This window comes from Pogoniulus pusillus, chromosome 39 (assembly GCF_015220805.1).
Source record: "Pogoniulus pusillus isolate bPogPus1 chromosome 39, bPogPus1.pri, whole genome shotgun sequence".
Classification (NCBI taxonomy): domain Eukaryota; kingdom Metazoa; phylum Chordata; class Aves; order Piciformes; family Lybiidae; genus Pogoniulus; species Pogoniulus pusillus.
In genome coordinates, this window is record NC_087302.1 from 1,592,315 (window position 1) to 1,608,793 (window position 16,479).

At 62.9% G+C, this 16,479-nt stretch overlaps 1 protein-coding gene across 2 annotated transcripts; it reads left to right on the forward strand.

Annotated features, from left to right (window-relative positions):
- The first annotated feature begins 1,188 nt into the window (after positions 1–1,188).
- TMEM9 (transmembrane protein 9) lies at positions 1,189–14,525 on the forward strand. 2 transcript variants are annotated; one of them, XM_064173444.1, is made up of 6 exons: positions 1,189–1,374; positions 6,078–6,179; positions 7,386–7,477; positions 10,676–10,784; positions 12,164–12,295; positions 13,891–14,525. In XM_064173444.1, the coding sequence occupies exons 2-6, from the start codon at positions 6,087–6,089 to the stop codon at positions 14,038–14,040; spliced, it is 576 nt and encodes a 191-aa protein (XP_064029514.1). In that variant the 5' UTR covers positions 1,189–1,374; positions 6,078–6,086; the 3' UTR covers positions 14,041–14,525. The 2 variants fall into 2 exon arrangements, with proteins under 2 accessions (XP_064029514.1, XP_064029513.1); XM_064173443.1 differs by lacking the exon at positions 1,189–1,374 and adding an exon at positions 5,631–5,712.
- Positions 14,526–16,479: the final 1,954 nt, after the last annotated feature.

Sequence of the window (16,479 nt, forward strand, 5' to 3'; positions counted from 1 at the left end):
GGCTCTGCTGCCAGGCAGCCAGCGACAGAGGATGGGGACAGAGGCTCAAGCTGTGCCAGGGCAGGTCTAGGCTGGATGTTGTTAGGAGAAGTTCTTCCCAGAGAGAGTGATTGGCACTGGAATGGGCTGCCCAGGGAGGTGGTGGAGTGGCTGTGGCTGGGGGTCTTCAAGAAAAGCCTGGCTGGGGCACTGAGTGCCATGGTCTGGGTGACTGGGTAGGGCTGGGTGCTAGGTTGGATTGGATGATGTTGGAGCTCTCTGCCAGCCTGGCTGATTCCATGTTTCTGTGACTCCGCAGCTGTCAGAGCAGAGCACAGCTGCCAGAGCAGAGCACAGCTGCCGTGGGCCGCTCATCTTCTTTCTAGGATGCTATGGCGGCCACGGCCCCACCTCTGGGGCGGCAGGTGCGGGGCCGGAGAGGCGCAGGGTGCGGCTCGGCGGCAGACGGGGATGCCCGAGGCGCAGACGGGGATGCCCGAGGCGCAGACGGGGATGCCCGAGGCGCAGACGGGGATGCCCGAGGCGCAGACGGGGATGCCCGAGGCGCAGACGGGGATGCCCGAGGCGCAGACAGCGCTGCCCGGCACCAGGAGCCGCAGCCGGGCACTGCCCACGGCCGCCGCTCGCCGCCGCCGCCGCTGCCTGCCCCAGCGCGGAGCGGACCCGGCCTCAGCCGCCCGCCGGGACGCTGCCTCCCGATTGGCTGCGGGCGCTGCCTGTCTCTAAACGTCAGCGCCGTAGCCAATGGGGGGGGGGGGGGGCTTTCAGGGTGGGGGGCGCGGGCGGGGCTTGCGGCGGCCCCGGGCGAGTGGCGTCGCGCAGCGGCGCTGCCGGGCAGGTAGGGCAGGGCAGGGCAGGGCCGGGCTGGGCTGGGCTGGGCTGGGCAGGGCAGGGCCGGGCCGGGCTGGGCTGGGCTGGGCAGGGCTGGGCTCGGCTGGGGCCGGTCTGACTTCTCCGCACCGCTCCCCGCCGCTTCCCCTTCCCTGGGGTCGGGTCGGGTCCGTTCCCTTCATCGCTTCTCGCCGCTTCCCCCTCCCCGGGCCCGGGCGGTGCGGGGCTGTGGGCCGGGGGCTCGCTGGCCGCTTGCTCGTCGGGTGAGGGCAGCGGCCTGGGGCCCCGGAGCCGTCCCGCAAGGCCGGGTCCTTGTGCGGGGTGCAGCCGGGGTATGGAAGCCGCTGAAGGGCTGAGCATCCCTGGCCCCTGGCGGGAGTGGAGGGGCGGGAGCCGCTGCTGGCGGAGGAGCCTGCTCCGGGCCGGGCCCCGCCGGGTCGGGTCGGGGTGGTCAGGGCACAGGCCTCGGGTCCAGGCGGTGGTGGGCAGCGCCTGAGAGCCTCTGGAGATGAACCCTTGGAGAGGCTGCAGGCGGTGCTGAAGGTGAGAGCTCCCCCGAGGTGCTCACGGGGGGCAGGGTGGCTGCCGGCGGTGCGCTGGGGGTCTGCTCTGGGGGGGTCATGGCTGGAGGCTGTCAGCTCAGTGCTCCCCAGGACCTCACCCATGTGGCTGCTGGGATCTGCTCTGGGAGGGTCGTGGCTGGAGGCTGTCAGCTCAGTGCTCCCCAGGACCTCACCCATGTGGCTGCTGGGATCTGCTCTGGGAGGGTCGTGGCTGGAGGCTGTCAGCTCAGTGCTCCCCAGGACCTCAGCCATGTGGCTGCTGGGGGTCTGATCTGGGGGGGTCGTGGCTGGCAGCTGTCAGCTCAGTGCTCCCCAGGACCTCACCCATGTGGCTGCTGGGGGTCTGATCTGGGGGGGTCGTGGCTGGAGGCTGTCAGCTCAGTGCTCCCCAGGACCTCAGCCATGTGGCTGCTGGGGGTCTGCTTTGGGGGGTCGTGGCTGGAGGCTGTCAGCTCAGTGCTCCCCAGGACCTCAGCCATGTGGCTGCTGGGGGTCTGCTTTGGGGGGTCGTGGCTGGAGGCTGTCAGCTCAGTGCTCCCCAGGACCTCAGCCATGTGGCTGCTGGGGGTCTGCCCTGGGGGGGTCGTGGCTGGCAGCTGTCAGTTCAGCACTCCCCAGGACCTCAGCCATGTGGCTGCTGGGGGTCTGCCCTGGGGGGGTCGTGGCTGGCAGCTGTCAGTTCAGCACTCCCCAGGACCTCAGCCATGCAGCAGTGCCTGTGCGGCACTGGCAGCCCCAGCACTGCTCCAGCCCCAGCTGGGCTCAGCTGCTCTCAGCTGGGCTGCCCTCAGCAAACAGCAGCTCCAAGGCCTGTGGCAGGTGCCCCTTTGAGTGACCTTTGACATCTTTCCTGACGACCTCGATTCAGGCACAGAGAGTGGCATGGGCAGGTTGGCAGATGGCACCAGGTGAGGTGGCAGTGCTGGTTGGGATGAGGGTGGAGAGGCTCTGCAGAGGGGCTTGGAGAGGCTCAGACCAATGAGCCAGCATGAATGGGATGAGTTTCAACAGGGCCAGATGCAGCTCCTGCACTTGGGGCACCACCCCTTGGGGCAGTGTGGCTGGAGAGCTGCTGGCAGAAAGGGACCTGGGGGTTGCAAGAGACAGGAGCTGAGTGTGAGCCAGCAGTGTGCCCATGGAGCTGAGTGTGAGCCAGCAGTGTGCCCAGCAGCAGCTGAGTGTGAGCCCAACAGTGTGCCCAGCAGCAGCTGAGTGTGAGCCCAGCAGTGTGCCCAGGCAGCTGAGTGTGAGCCCAGCAGTGTGCCCATGGAGCTGAGTGTGAGCCAGCAGTGCCCAGGCAGCTGAGTGTGAGCCAGCAGTGCCCAGGCAGCTGAGTGTGAGCCAGCAGTGTGCCCAGGCAGCCAAGAAGGCCAGTGGCATCCTGGCTGGGATTAGAAGTGCTGTGCCCAGCAGCAGCAGGAGGGGATTGTGCCCTTGGGCTGGGCTCTGGTGAGGCCACAGCTCGAGTGTGCTGTGCAGTTTGGGGCACTGCAATGCAGCAGAGCTGTGGAGGTGCTGGAGCAGGTCCAGAGGAGGGCAAAGAAGCTGTGAAGGGCCTGGAGAGTAAATCTGCTGAGGAGAGAGTGAGGGAGCTGGGGATGGGCAGTGTGGAACAGAGGAGGCTGAGGCAGAGCTCACTGCTGCCTGAAGGGACACTGTGCAGAGGCTGCTGCTGGGCTCTGCTCACAGGGAGCTGGAGGCAGAGCAAGGGGGAATGGCCTCAAGCTGAGGCTGGGGAGGTTCAGATTGGACATTAGGAGGAAGTTTTTCCTGTTGAGAGTGGTCAGGGGCTGGGATGAGCTGCCCAGGGAGGTGCTGCAGTCCCCAAGCCTGGCTGTGTTTCAGGTGGGTTGGATGTGGTGCTTGGGGCTGTGGGTTAAGGTGACTCTTGCAGAGCAGGGCTCTAGGTTGGGCTTGGTGCTCCTGAGGGGCTGTGCCAGCCTGGATGCTCCTGTGGCTCTGTGATACCAGAGGTGGGAGAGCCTTTGTGGGTGCTGGTGTTTGCAGCCCACCTGGGGTGGGGGCTGTCAGAGCTTCGTCCCAGGTGTTTCTGTTGTTGCTGCAAACATGGGAGAACATCACCTGCTGCCCCCTGCCTGGGCCCAGAACAGCACTCAGGAGTTGAGCAGGTGACCTAAATCTGCTTGGGCAGGCTAAGGCTTCAGTGCAGGTAGCAGCTCCATGATCACAGAGTCACAGAGCAGCTGGGATCAAAAGGGACCTCCAGAGATCATTGAATCCAACCTCCCTGTCTGAGCAGGGGCACCCAGGGCAGGGCACACAGGAACACATCCAGGTGAGATTTGAAAGGCTCCAGAGCAGGACACTCCAGAGCCTCTCTGGGCAGCCTGCTGCAGGCCTCCAGCAGCCTCACACCAAAGCAGTGTCTCATGCAGAGGTGGAGCTCCCTGGGTCCCACTTTGTGTCCTTTGCCCTCATTGGTGAGTTAAGAATTGAAGCCTGGGGGTGCTGACAGTGTGCAGTGAGCTCCACAGCTCCTGCCCTAACCACCAGTTTGGGTGAAGAGCTCGAATTTCTTTCTTGTGAGAGTGGTCAGGGATTGGCAGAGGCTGCCCAGGGAGGTGGTGGAGTGCCCACCCCTGGAGCTGGTCAGGGGAGCTGTGGCCATGGCACCTGGGGCCACGGCTCAGTGGCCATGGTGGTGCTGGGCTGCTGTGGGGCTGGAGGGTCTCAGAGGGCTTTGCCAACCCAAACAGTTCTGATTCTGTGCTGCTGAGTGAGGGGAAGGAGCATTTTTGGAGAGGGTTTCTGCCAGCTGAGGTGCAGAAGGTTAAGAAGTGCTGTGCTGGGCTGCTTTGTGGTGGCTCTGGGCAGATCAGCTTGTTCCTGCCTGCTGTTTGGCTTAGGTGGAGAGGATCTTGGTGCCTCTAAGCCAACCAGACCATGGCACTAAGTGCCCCAGCCAGGCTTGGCTGCAACACCTCCAGCCACAGCCACTCCACCACCTCCCTGGGCAGCCCATTCCAGTGCCAATCACTCTCTCTGACAACAACTTCCTAACAACATCCAGCCTAGACCTGCCCTGGCACAGCTTGAGGCTGTGTCCCCTTCTTCTGGCCCTGGCTGCCTGGCAGCAGAGCCCAACCCCACCTGGCCACAGCCTCCCTGCAGGCAGCTGCAGGCAGCAATGAGCTCTGCCCTGAGCCTCCTCTGCTGCAGGCTGCACCCCCCCAGCTCCCTCAGCCTCTCCTCACAGGGCTGTGCTCCAGGCCCCTCCCCAGCCTTGCTGCCCTTCTCCAAACACCTTCCAGCACCTCAGCAGCTCTCTGCAATGGAGGAGCCCAGAACTGGACACAGCACTGCAGGGGTGGCCTGAGCAGTGCTGAGCACAGGGGCACAAGAACCTCCCTTGTGCTGCTGCCCACACTGCTCCTGAGCCAGCCCAGGATGCCATTGGCTCTGCTGCCCACCTGGGCACTGCTGGCTCCTCTGCAGCTCCTCTCTCCCAGCACCCCCAGCTCCCTCTCTGCCTGGCTGCTCTCAGCCCCTCTGGCCCCAGCCTTTAGTGCTGCTCGGGGTTGTCCTCTCAGAACACACAAGGAAGCCTCCAGCAGGTGAACCATTGGAAATCTGCCATGGGATGATGCCTGGAGCTGGCACAGGGACACACAACTCCTGTCCTGTCTTCTAAGTCCTTTCTATCCTCCTCTGTGAGAACTGAGAATGCCTCAGCTGCAAAAGCAGCACAGTGAAGTAGTGTTGGGTGGTCAATGTCTGGCTCACATCTTAGCATCACAGAATGGATTGGGTCAGAAGGGACCTTCAAGATCATCACCCATGGGCCAGGAGCACCTCCCACCCGCACAGGTTGCTTAAGGATTCACCCAGCCTGGCCTTGAACACCTCCAGGGAGGTTGTGGAGCACAGAAGCACCCAATGTGGTCTTTGATCTTTGATCATATTGAGTGCTTCTGTGCTCCACAACCTCCCTGGGCAACCTGTGCCAGTGTCTCACCACCCTCAACTTGTGCCAGTCTCTCCCCACTCTCAACAATCTCTTCTTTCTCTCCACTCTCCCTCTCTCCTCTCCCTGCTCCAATCCATTCTCCCTCCTGCCACTCCCAGTCCTTGTCCAAAGTCCCTCCCCAGCTCTCCTTCAGCTCCTTCAGGCACTGGAAGGTTGCTCTGAGCTCTCCCTGGAGCCTTCTCCAGTCTGCACAGCCCCAACTCTCCCAGCCTGTCCCCACAGCAGAGGTTCTGCAGCCTCTGATCTCCTTGGTGGCCTCCTCTGGAGCCTCTACAGCAGCTCCAGCTCCTCCTTGTGCTGTGTTCCCCAGAGCTGGAGGCAGTGCTGCAGGTAAGGTCTGAGCAGAGCAGAGGGGCAGAATCCCCTCCCTGTGCTGCTGCTCTCCCTGCTCTGGCTGCAGCCAGCCCTCAACTGGCTCTGGGCTGCCAGGGTCAGTGCTGGCTCATGTTGGGTTTCTCATCCCCTGTTGGTGCAGGGCTGTGGCAGTTTGGGTGTGTGGCTGTGGGTGGTGGAAGCTTTTGTGGCAGGAGTGTTCCTGGGGCTCTGGTTGAAATGCTCCCAGGAGTTTCTGTCTGGCTTTGATCCAGGGATATGTTCCTGGGCAAAGCAGCTGAAAACCCCAAGCTGAGAGTGACCCATCCTGGCTGCACCCAGCTGAGTTCCTCTATCCTGGATGTCCCTTTGTGTTTCCTCAGGCTTCCAGGATGTTTTCCCAGTGCCCCCTGAGGTGTGTGAGCTCCACGGTGCTGGTTGCTCTTCTCTGCTGCCTGCTTTCTCCTCCAGCAGAAGCCAGCAAGGTGAGTGAAGAGCTCCAGCCACAGCACTGCACCCTGCAGCAGGGGTGGCAGAGGAGTCCCTGCCTGTCCCAGGAGGTTGGCAGAGATCAGGGTGGCTGTGACAGAGACCTCTGCCCACCCTCTGCTGTGGCTGGGAGTTTGCATTTTAAACCAGGAAGGTCTGCATGGATCTGGGCTGGCAGGGAGGTCAGCTTAGATGAGGGGAGGTGAACCTCTGGCCCCACTGGGAGAAGGATCACAGAATTGGTTGGGTTGGCAGAGCCCTCTGGGGTCATCCAGTCCAGCATCAACCCAGCACCACCATGGCCACCAAACCATGGCCACCCCCAGGGTATCTACTAGGCAGGAAAGAGCAGGGCAGCAGGAGGCAGAGCCCCTGCAGGGCTGAGGCAGCCTGGCAGAGGAGTGCTCAGCCCAGAGCTCCCTGCAGGGCAGAGCTCTCCCCTGCTCTGCTGCCTCCTCAGGAGCACAGGAGCCTGCAGTGCCACACCTGCAGCAAGGCTCCAGCCACATCCCTGCAGCAGAGTCGTGGAGTCTTCCAAGTGTTCAGGCTGGCAAAGCCCTCCGAGGTCACCCAGCCCTGCACCAACCCAGCCCCACCATGGCCACCAAACCCTGGCCCCAGGTGCCATGGCCACAGCTTCCTTCAACCCCTCCAGCCATGGGCACTCCACCACCTCCCTGGGCAGCCTCTGCCAGGCCCTCACCACTCCTCCAGCAAAGAAACTTTTCCTCCTCTCCAACCCAACCCTCCCCTGGCACAATCCCAGGACATTTCCTCTCCTTCCATCCCCTGAGCCCAGGCAGCAGAGCCCAACCCCCAGCTGGCTGCAGCCTGCTCTCAGGGAGCTGCAGAGAGCAATGAGCTCTGCCCTCAGCCTCCTCTGCTCCAGGCTGCTCACCCCCAGCTCCCTCAGCTGCCCCTCCCCAGCCCTGCTCTCCAGACCCTTCCCCACTTTCGTTGCCCTGCTCTGGACCTGCTGCAGCTCCTCAGTGTCCTTGGAGTGAGGGTCCCCGAGCTGCCCCCAGCACTCAGACTGTGCCCCCCAGGGGCAGAGCAGAAAGTTGTGAACTTCCTGGCATGGGAGAAGCAGAGCAGGAGGAAGAGCAGTGCAGGGGGCTGAAGCCCTCTCTCAGAGAAGGCTGTGCCCGGGTGCTGGGGCAGCAGAGGTGCCCGCAGGTGCTCGCTCACCTTTGCTCCCGCAGAGCTCGGAGGACATCCGCTGCAAGTGCATCTGTCCCCCGTACCGCAACGTCAGCGGCCACATCTACAACAGGAACGTCTCCCAGAAGGACTGGTGAGTGCCCCGGGGCAGGGCCGAGCCGGGCCCGGGGAGCCCACCCCTGCCCGTGCCCGCAGGGGAAGCCAGCCAGGCAGATGTGCCAGCCGGGCCGGGAGGGCAGGCACAGCGCTGAGCGGGCAGGGGAGCAGCCTCCAGGCCCTCCCAGCAGCACTGCAGCCCTGAGGAGGCAGAGGGGCAGTGTGTGGCAGGAGAGGGCACATGGGCAGTGTGTGGCAGGAGAGGGCACATGGGCAGTGTGTGGCAGGAGAGGGCATGGGCAGTGTGTGGCAGGAGAGGGCACATGGGCAGTGTGTGGCAGGAGAGGGCATGGGCAGTGTGTGGCAGGAGAGGACACATGGGCAGTGTGTGGCAGGAGAGGGCATGGGCAGTGTGTGGCAGGAGAGGGCACATGGGCAGTGTGTGGCAGGAGAGGGCACATGGGCAGTGTGTGGCAGGAGAGGACACATGGGCAGTGTGTGGCAGGAGAGGGCACATGGGCAGTGTGTGGCAGGAGAGGGCACATGGGCAGTGTGTGGCTGGAGAGGGCACATGGGCAGTGTGTGGCAGGAGAGGGCACATGGGCAGTGTGTGGCTGGAGAGGGCATGGGCAGTGTGTGGCTGGAGAGGGCATGGGCAGTGTGGCAGGAGAGGGCACATGGGCAGTGTGTGGCTGGAGAGGGCATGGGCAGTGTGTGGCTGGAGAGGGCATGGGCAGTGTGGCAGGAGAGGGCATGGGCAGTGTGTGGCAGGAGAGGGCACATGGGCAGTGTGTGGCAGGAGAGGACACATGGGCAGTGTGTGGCTGGAGAGGGCACATGGGCAGTGTGTGGCAGGAGAGGACACATGGGCAGTGTGTGGCAGGAGAGGGCACATGGGCAGTGTGTGGCAGGAGAGGGCACATGGGCAGTGTGTGGCTGGAGAGGGCACATGGGCAGTGTGTGGCAGGAGAGGGCACATGGGCAGTGTGTGGCAGGAGAGGGCATGGGCAGTGTGTGGCAGGAGAGGGCATGGGCAGTGTGTGGCAGGAGAGGGCATGGGCAGTCCCTGCAGTGTCCCTCAGAGCACTGCTGTCACCTTCTGCTGCTGCCTTTGTTGTCTTTGTGCTGCTGCCAAGGCAGCCTCTGCTGTCAGCTGGGCTGGGGCTGAGGGGCTGGGGAGCAGCCCTGTGGAGAAGGGCTTGGGGGTGCTGGGGGTGCAGAGCTGGGCAGGAGCTGGCACTGAAGCCTGGCCTGGGCTGATCCCAGCAGTGTGGGCAGCAGGAGCAGGGAGGGGATCCTGCCCCTCTGCTGTGCCTGCTCAGACCCCCCCTGCAGTGCTGGGGCAGCTCTGGACCCCTCAGCACAGACAGGGACCTGCTGGGGCAGGGCCAGAGGAGGCCACAGCAGTGCTGGCAGGGCTGGAAGGGCTCTGCTGGGAGCCAGGCTGAGAGCTGGGGGGGTGCAGCCTGGGGGGGAGAAGGCTGCAGGGAGACCTTCTGGTGGCCTTGCAGTGCTGCAAGGGGTAGAGGAGAGATAGGGATGGACTCTTGATCAGGGAGTTGTTGTGGAGGCAGGAATTGATGTGTGGCTGAGTTGGGAATTTTATACAAAAACAATTATTTTATTTTCCCAAAATCCCTCCCCAGAACTGTATAGACAAAGATTCCTTTAGTTCAATTAGCAGATTGAGTTGCTTGAGAATTACCTACAGGGATACCATTGATAATCTGACTCCTTTGGAAGTCAGAAGTTGGAAAAGGCTTTAGCTATTAATTAACAGCAGGTTTCTTACTAATAAAGTTGAGCCCAAATAACTCAGGGTCAGGCTCATGATGGCTTCCTGGTGAGGTTTGTGTCTCCTTCTCCTGCAGAAGCTGTTGGAGAGTCGTTAAGAGAGCCAGTGGCATCCTGGCCTGCATCAGGAATGGTGTGGCCAGCAGGAGCAGGGAGGTCATTCTGCCCCTGTACTCTGCACTGCTTAGACCTCACCTTGAGTGCTGTGTTCAGTTCTGGGCCCCCCAGTTTAGGAGGGACATTTTGATGCTTGAGTGTGTCCAGAGAAGGGCAACGAGGCTGGGGAGAGGCCTTGAGCACAGCCCTACGAGGAGAGGCTGAGGGAGCTGGGATTGGTTAGCCTGGAGAAGAGGAGGCTCAGGGCAGACCTCATTGCTGTCTGCAACTACCTGAGGGGTGGTTGTGGCCAGGAGGAGGTTGCTCTCTTCTCTCAGGTGGCCAGCACCAGAACGAGAGGACACAGCCTCAGGCTGTGCCAGGGGAGATTTAGGCTGGAGGTGAGGAGAAAGTTCTTCCCTGAGAGAGTCATTGGACACTGGAATGGGCTGCCCGGGGAGGTGGTGGAGTCGTCGTCCCTGGAGCTGTTCAAGGCAGGACTGGACGTGGCACTTGGTGCCATGGTCTGGCCTTGAGCTCTGTGCTAAAGGGTTGGACTTGATGAGCTGTGAGGTCTCTTCCAACCCTGATGACACTGTGAGACTGTGACACTGTGACACTGTGATGCTGTGACACTGTGAGACTGTGACACTGTGACACTGTGATTCAGCTCTTACAAAGGTGTCAATGGGGAAACAACCCTTTTGAAGCAGAGCACCAGGCGAGGGGGGGAGAAGTCTCAGGCAGGCACAAACGTCCAGGCAGGGACAGACCCCAAGGCAGGAACCCCAAAGGCAGGAAGCCCCCCAATATTTATACCCTCGCTAGGCAAAGGGCAGAGTTACCACTGCCTTAGGCACAAAAGCACACAGCCAATCCCAGCCAGATCCCAGCACGGGCACTGCACAGGCACTCCTCGTGTGGGCAGGACCCCTTTGCTCACCCCCTTCATGCCCGCGGGGCAGGCGAGGGCGGGGGGGAACCAGGCAGCTTTCCCCCTCCCCCCGAAGTCATGGCAGGACAGGAATTTAGGGGTACAGGACTCCAGGATAGGAGAGTAGTGCCAGGCCAAGGGGAGATGGTTTGGAAGTGAAGGAGGCAGCTTGAGAGTGGAGAGGAGGCAGAAATGTTTGCCCCTGAGGCTGGGGAGAGCCTGTGCCAGGCTGCCCAGAGAGCTGGGAGCTGCCCCACGGCTGGCAGCACTGCAGGGCAGGTTGTGTGGGGCTGTGAGCAGCCTGCTCTGGCTGGGGGTGCCCCTGCTGAGTGCAGGGGGTGCAGGGGATGTTTCAGGTGTGTGCTGCAGCCCAGAGCAGTCTGTGACCCCTGCCCCATGCCTGCCTTGCAGCACCTGCCTGCACGTGGTGCAGCCCATGCCGGTGCCGGGCAGCGATGTGGAAGCCTACTGCCTGCTCTGCGAGTGCCGCTACGAGGAGCGCAGCACCACCACCATCAAGGTACTGCCAGCCCTGCCCCCGCTCTCTGCCTGCTCCTCCCTGCCACACCACACACCCCCGGCCCTGCTGAACTGCAGCCCTGCTGGAGCAGCAGCAGCCCAGCCCGGGGCAGCAGTGGTGTGGGCAGCAGGAGCAGGGCAGTGGTGGTGCCCCTGGACCGGGCGATGCTGAGGCCACATCTTGAGTGCTGGGGACAGCTCTGGGCACCTCACTGCAAGAAGGACATTGAGGGGCTGGGGCATGGCCAGAGAAGGGCAACAAAGGTGGGGAAGGGTCTGGAGAGCAGGGCTGGGGAGGGGCAGCTGAGGGAGCTGGGGGTGAGCAGCCTGGAGCAGAGGAGGCTGAGGGCAGAGCTCATTGCTCTCTGCAGCTCCCTGAGAGCAGGCTGCAGCCAGCTGGGGGTTGGGCTCTGCTGCCTGGGCTCAGGGGATGGAAGGAGAGGAAATGTCCTGGGGCTGTGCCAGGGCAGGGTTAGGTTGGAGAGGAGGAAAAGTTTGTTTGCTGCAGGAGTGGTGAGGGCCTGGCAGAGGCTGCCCAGGGAGGTGGTGGAGTGCCCATGGCTGGAGGGGTTGAGGAAAGCTGTGGCCATGGCACCTGGGGGCAGGATTTGGTGGCCATGGTGGGGCTGGGTTGGTGCTGGACTGGAGGCTCTCAGAGAGCTTTGCCAACCCAAACAGTTCCATGATTTTATGATTGGAAGCACACAGAGAGAACAAAACTGTCCCAGCTGTGCCCAAAGGCACCATGGCTGAGTCAGGAGGGCTTCTGGCATTGAGGAAGAGGCTGCACTGAAGCTTGGGCTTCTTGCTAGGGACGTGCCAGTGCCAAGCACACCTCTGCCTGGGCCCACATCTTGTTGGTGTCCTCAGCTGGCTCAGTGCTGCAGAGCTGCTGCAGTGCTGCCACTTGCAGCTCACCCTGCAAGAAGCTTTGCAAGAGCAAAAGGAGAAGGAGAGTTCAGGCATCAGGGAGAGCTCAGTGGGCACCTTCCTGCCCTCTGTGCTGCTTCTTACAGAGTCAGAGAGTGGCAGAGGTTGGAGGGAGCCTCAGGATGGTCGAGTCCAACCTCCCAAGGGAGCAGCACCGCCCAGGGCAGGTCACACGGGAGCACATCCAGGTGGCCTTTAGGTGGCTCCAGAGAAGGAAACTCCACCACTTCTCTGGGCAGGCTGCTCCAGGGCTCTGCCACTCTCACACTACAGAAGTTCCTCCTCGAGTGGAGCTGCAGCTTCTCTGCTCAGGTTTATTTGCAGTACCTCTTGTGCTGGGCACCGCTGAGAAGAGCCTGGCCCCAGCCCCCTGAGACCCAGCCCTGAGGTACTGCCAAGCACAGCAGCACCACTGCTGACCCTGCTGCACTCTGCTGTCCCTGCCTGCAGGTGATCATCATCATCTACCTGTCGGTGGTGGGGGCCCTGCTGCTCTACATGGCCTTCCTGGTGCTGGTGGACCCCCTGCTCCGCAAGCCAGATGCTTACACCCAGCCCCTGCACAACGAGGAGGAGAGCGAGGTGAGGCTGCTCCCTGCAGGCTGCACAGGGCAGGGGGGAGGCAGGGGGGAGGGTGAAGAGAGAATGGCAGCATCAGCCTGCAGTGTGGCCTGAAAGCCAAGCAGGCCACTGAGGGCCTGGGGGGCACGAAGAACAGTGTGGGCAGCAGGGCAAGGGAGGTTCTCCTGCCCCTCTGCACCACTGAGGCCACATCTGGAGTGTACAGATCCAGTTCTGGGATCCCCAGTTGCAGAGATAGGGAACTGCTTGAGAGGGTCCAGGGAAGGCTATGAAGGTGCTGAGGGGTCTGGAGAGGGTCCTGGGGAGGCTATGAAGCTGCTGAGGGGCTTGGAGCAGCTCTGAGGAGCAAAGGCTGAGAGCCCTGGGGCTGAGAGCCTGCAGGAGAGCAGCCCCAGAGGGCATCTGAGCAGTGCTCAGCAAGAGATAAAGGGTGGGGGGCAGGAGGCTGGGGCCAGGCTCTGCTCAGTGATGCCCAGGGACAGGACAAGGGGCAGTGGGCACAGACTGGCACCCAGGAGGCTCCACCTGAACAGGAGAAACCTGTGAGGGTGCTGGAGGCTGGAGCAGGCTGCCCAGAGAGGTTGTGGAGTCTCCTTCTCTGCAGAGCTTCCAACCCCCCTGGGCACTGACCCTGGGCAAGCTGCTGTGGTGCCCTGCTGGAGCAGGGGCTTGGACTGGATGACCTCCAGAGGTCCCCTCCAGCCACACCACGCTGGGACAGTAGACAGCAGTGAGCTCACAGCTGTGCCCTCTGTGCAGAGTGGCACCAGAGCTGTTGTGTTTTGGGCACTCAGCAGCAGCCAACATCTGGACTCTGCTCTCTGCTGCCAAGCTGCAGCAGGAGGGCACACTCAGAGTGCAGGTTGTGTGTGGTGAGCCCATGAGCAGAACCTGTCCTGTGGCACAGGGGGGGGTTACTCCTGATGGTGGCACCCCTCAGGCTGTGCTGCCAGCCAGGGAGGCCTGGCCAGGCTGGAGAGCTGGGGGAGAGGAACCTCCTGAAGAGCCCTGCTCTGCTCTGCTGAGACCCCACCTGGAGTGCTGCATCCAGTGCTGGAGCCCCTGGGACAGGAGGGCTGTGGAGGTGCTGGAAGGTGTCCAGAGCAGGGCCAGGAGGATGAGCAGAGGGCAGGAGCTGCCCTGCTGGGAGGAGAGGCTGAGGGAGTTGGGGCTGTGCAGGCTGGAGAGGAGAAGGCTCCCAGGGGACCTTCTTGTGGCCTTGCAGGATCTGAAGGAGGCTACAGGAGAGCTGGGGAGGGACTTTTGAGGCTGTGAGGGAGTGGCAGGACTGGGGGGGATGGAACAAAGCTGGAAATGGGGAGAGTGAGGCTGCAGGTGAGAAAGAAGTTATTGAGCATGAGGGTGGTGAGAGCCTGGCACAGGGTGCCCAGGGAGGTGGTGGAGGCCTCATCCCTGGAGGTGTTTCAGTCCAGGCTGGCTGAGGCTGTGTGCAGCCTGCTCTGGTGGGAGCTGTCCCTGCCCATGGCAGGGGGTTGGGACTGGCTGCTCTGTGAGTCTCTCCCAGCACTGAGCTGCCAGCTCCTGCTGCTGGGGCGGGCAAGCCCTGACCTCTTTCCCCTTCTCTCCCCCTGCAGGACACTCGGTCCCTGGCCGCAGCCCCCGCGGTGCCCGGGGCCAGGCCCCACACGGTGCTGGAGCGGGTGGAGGGGGCACAGCAGCGCTGGAAGCGGCAGGTGCAGGAGCAGCGCAAGACTGTGTTCGACCGGCACAAGATGCTGAGCTAGGCCAGGCTGAGCCCCCTGCCCCCAGGGCACCCCTCAGGGCACCGTGGTGTTGGACTGCAAGCTCTGACCCTCTGCTTTGCTGTCTCAGAGACAGAAGCAGGCCCAGTGCTGCTCTGCTGTCCTCCTCTTGCCCCTCCTCTCTCAGCCCTTGCTGCCCTGTGGCTGCGTGGCAGTGCTGGTGCTGCCCCAGTGCTGCTTGGCTGCACCCAGCAGGCACCACTTGCTGGGGCTCATGTCCCCAGCAGCCACCCCTGCCAGGCACCACTTGCTGGGGCTCATGTCCCCAGCAGCCACCCCTGCCAGGCACCACTTGCTGGGGCTCATGTCCCCAGCAGCCAGCCCTGCCATGCACAGGGGTCCTGGTGCCGAGTGCTGGGAGCTGCCTGAGTCCTCCTGGGATAAAAGCAGTGGGATCACATTTATCACTGTGGGATAAATGACCTGAGGCTGCTCCAGAGCAGCTCTTTTTCCTCTTCCTCCTCATCCTTCAGTTTGCACTGGTGTTGGCTGGGCGTGGTGGGGCTGGGCCCAGCAGCAGCTTGCCCCAGGAGGCAGAGCAGGAGGTGCCCTGCAGTGCTCAGCTGCAGCTTCTGCTCCTCCTGCTGTAAGCAGAGGGGGTGCCCACTGCCCCCAGGGCAGCCTGCCCACTGCCCCAGCACAGCTGTGGGTGACCATCACAGAACTGGGCAGGACCTTCATCAGGAGCAGAGCAGCAGGTAAGAGGCTGCTTTCATTCCTGTCCCTCCTGATAAAAACACCTGGGGACAAAGTTCATGCCCACACCTGAAACCCCTCCATGTGTGGCCAGGAGAAGCAAGGCAAAGCTCTCCTGGAGCCCTGGCAGCACTTCTCTGGGTCTTGGAGCCCTGGGGAGGTGACATTTGTGCTGTTCAGAACACTCCAAGAGCTCTGACTGCGCTCAGGCTGCGTGGAAGAACCTGCAGTGGTGCTGCAGGGTGTGTGGGGAGCCCACTGAGAACATCCACGGAGCCAGCAGGCTGCTGGGCTTGGCCACGTAGCAGCTCTCTAGTAAAGGCAGACAGAGATCTGTGACTGCTGCCTCCGACCAAGGAAGTGTCCCTCGGGCCAGGTCTGGGGCTCCCAGGGGTGAGCAGTTGCTCTGCAGGCAAAATGGGGCAAGACCAACTTGGGTGCTGCTGTTCAGGAGTGTGAGAGCCCTGGGGCTGAGAGCCTGCAGGAGAGCAGCCCCAGAGGGCAGCTGAGCAGTGCTCAGCAAGAGCTAAAGGGTGGGGGGCAGGAGGATGAGGCCAGGCTCTGTTCAGTGGTGCCCAGGGACAGGACAAGGGGCAGTGGGCACAGACTGGAGCCCAGGAGGGTCCACCTGAACAGGAGGAGAAACCTGTGAGGTGTGAGGGTGCTGGGGCCTGGAGCAGGCTGCCCAGAGAGGCTGTGGAGTGTTCTCTGCAGAGCTTCCAACCCCCCTGGGCACTGACCCTGGGCAAGCTGCTGTGGTGCCCTGCTGGAGCAGGGGCTTGGACTGGATGACCTCCAGAGGTCCCCTCCAGCCACACCACGCTGGGACAGTAGACAGCAGTGAGCTCACAGCTGTGCCCTCTGTGCAGAGTGGCACCAGAGCTGTTGTGTTTTGGGCACTCAGCAGCAGCCAACATCTGGACTCTGCTCTCTGCTGCCAAGCTGCAGCAGGAGGGCACACTCAGAGTGCAGGTTGTGTGTGGTGAGCCCAGGAGCAGAACCTGTCCTGTGGCACAGAGGGGGGTTACTCCTGATGGTGGCACCCCTCAGGCTGTGCTGCCAGCCAGGGAGGCCTGGCCAGGATGGAGAGCTGGGGGTGAGGAACCTCCTGAGGCTCCAGCAGGGTCCTGCCCCTGGGGAGGAACAACCTCCTGCAGCAGGGCAGGTGAGAAGGGACCTGCTGGGGAGCAGCTCCAAGGAGCAGCAGCTGGCAGTGCTGGGGACAATCAGGTGCCCATGGACAGCAGTGTGCCCTGGTGGCCAAGGAGGCCACTGGTGTCCGGGGGGGCACTCAGGGCAAGGGAGGTTCTCCTGCCCCTCTGCTCTGCCCTGCTGAGACCACACCTGGAGTACTGTGTCCAGTTCTGTGCTCTGGAGTTCAGGAGGGGCAGGGAGCGGCCGGGGAGCGCCCACTGGAGCCCCTCTGTAGCTCCGTGAGCCGCGGCAGGGCAGCGCTGGGTGCGGGCGGCGGCGCAGGGAGCCTGCCGCTGGGAGGGGTCCATCTGGTGGCTGCTGCCCTGCGGGCAGCACCGAGGCGGCAGCGGGCAGCGCTGGCAGGAGCTCTGCTCCCGCAGACCCCGGTTCTGGGTCCCTCATCCTGCGAGGTGAGAGGTTTGATGGGCGGCACTGCCCCTCCTGCCTGCCAGGAGCAGCTTGCATCGGGCTGGGGCAGGGGAGAATGGTCAGAAGCTGCCGTCGGTGAGTTAGGGAACTCAGCTGGGGCAG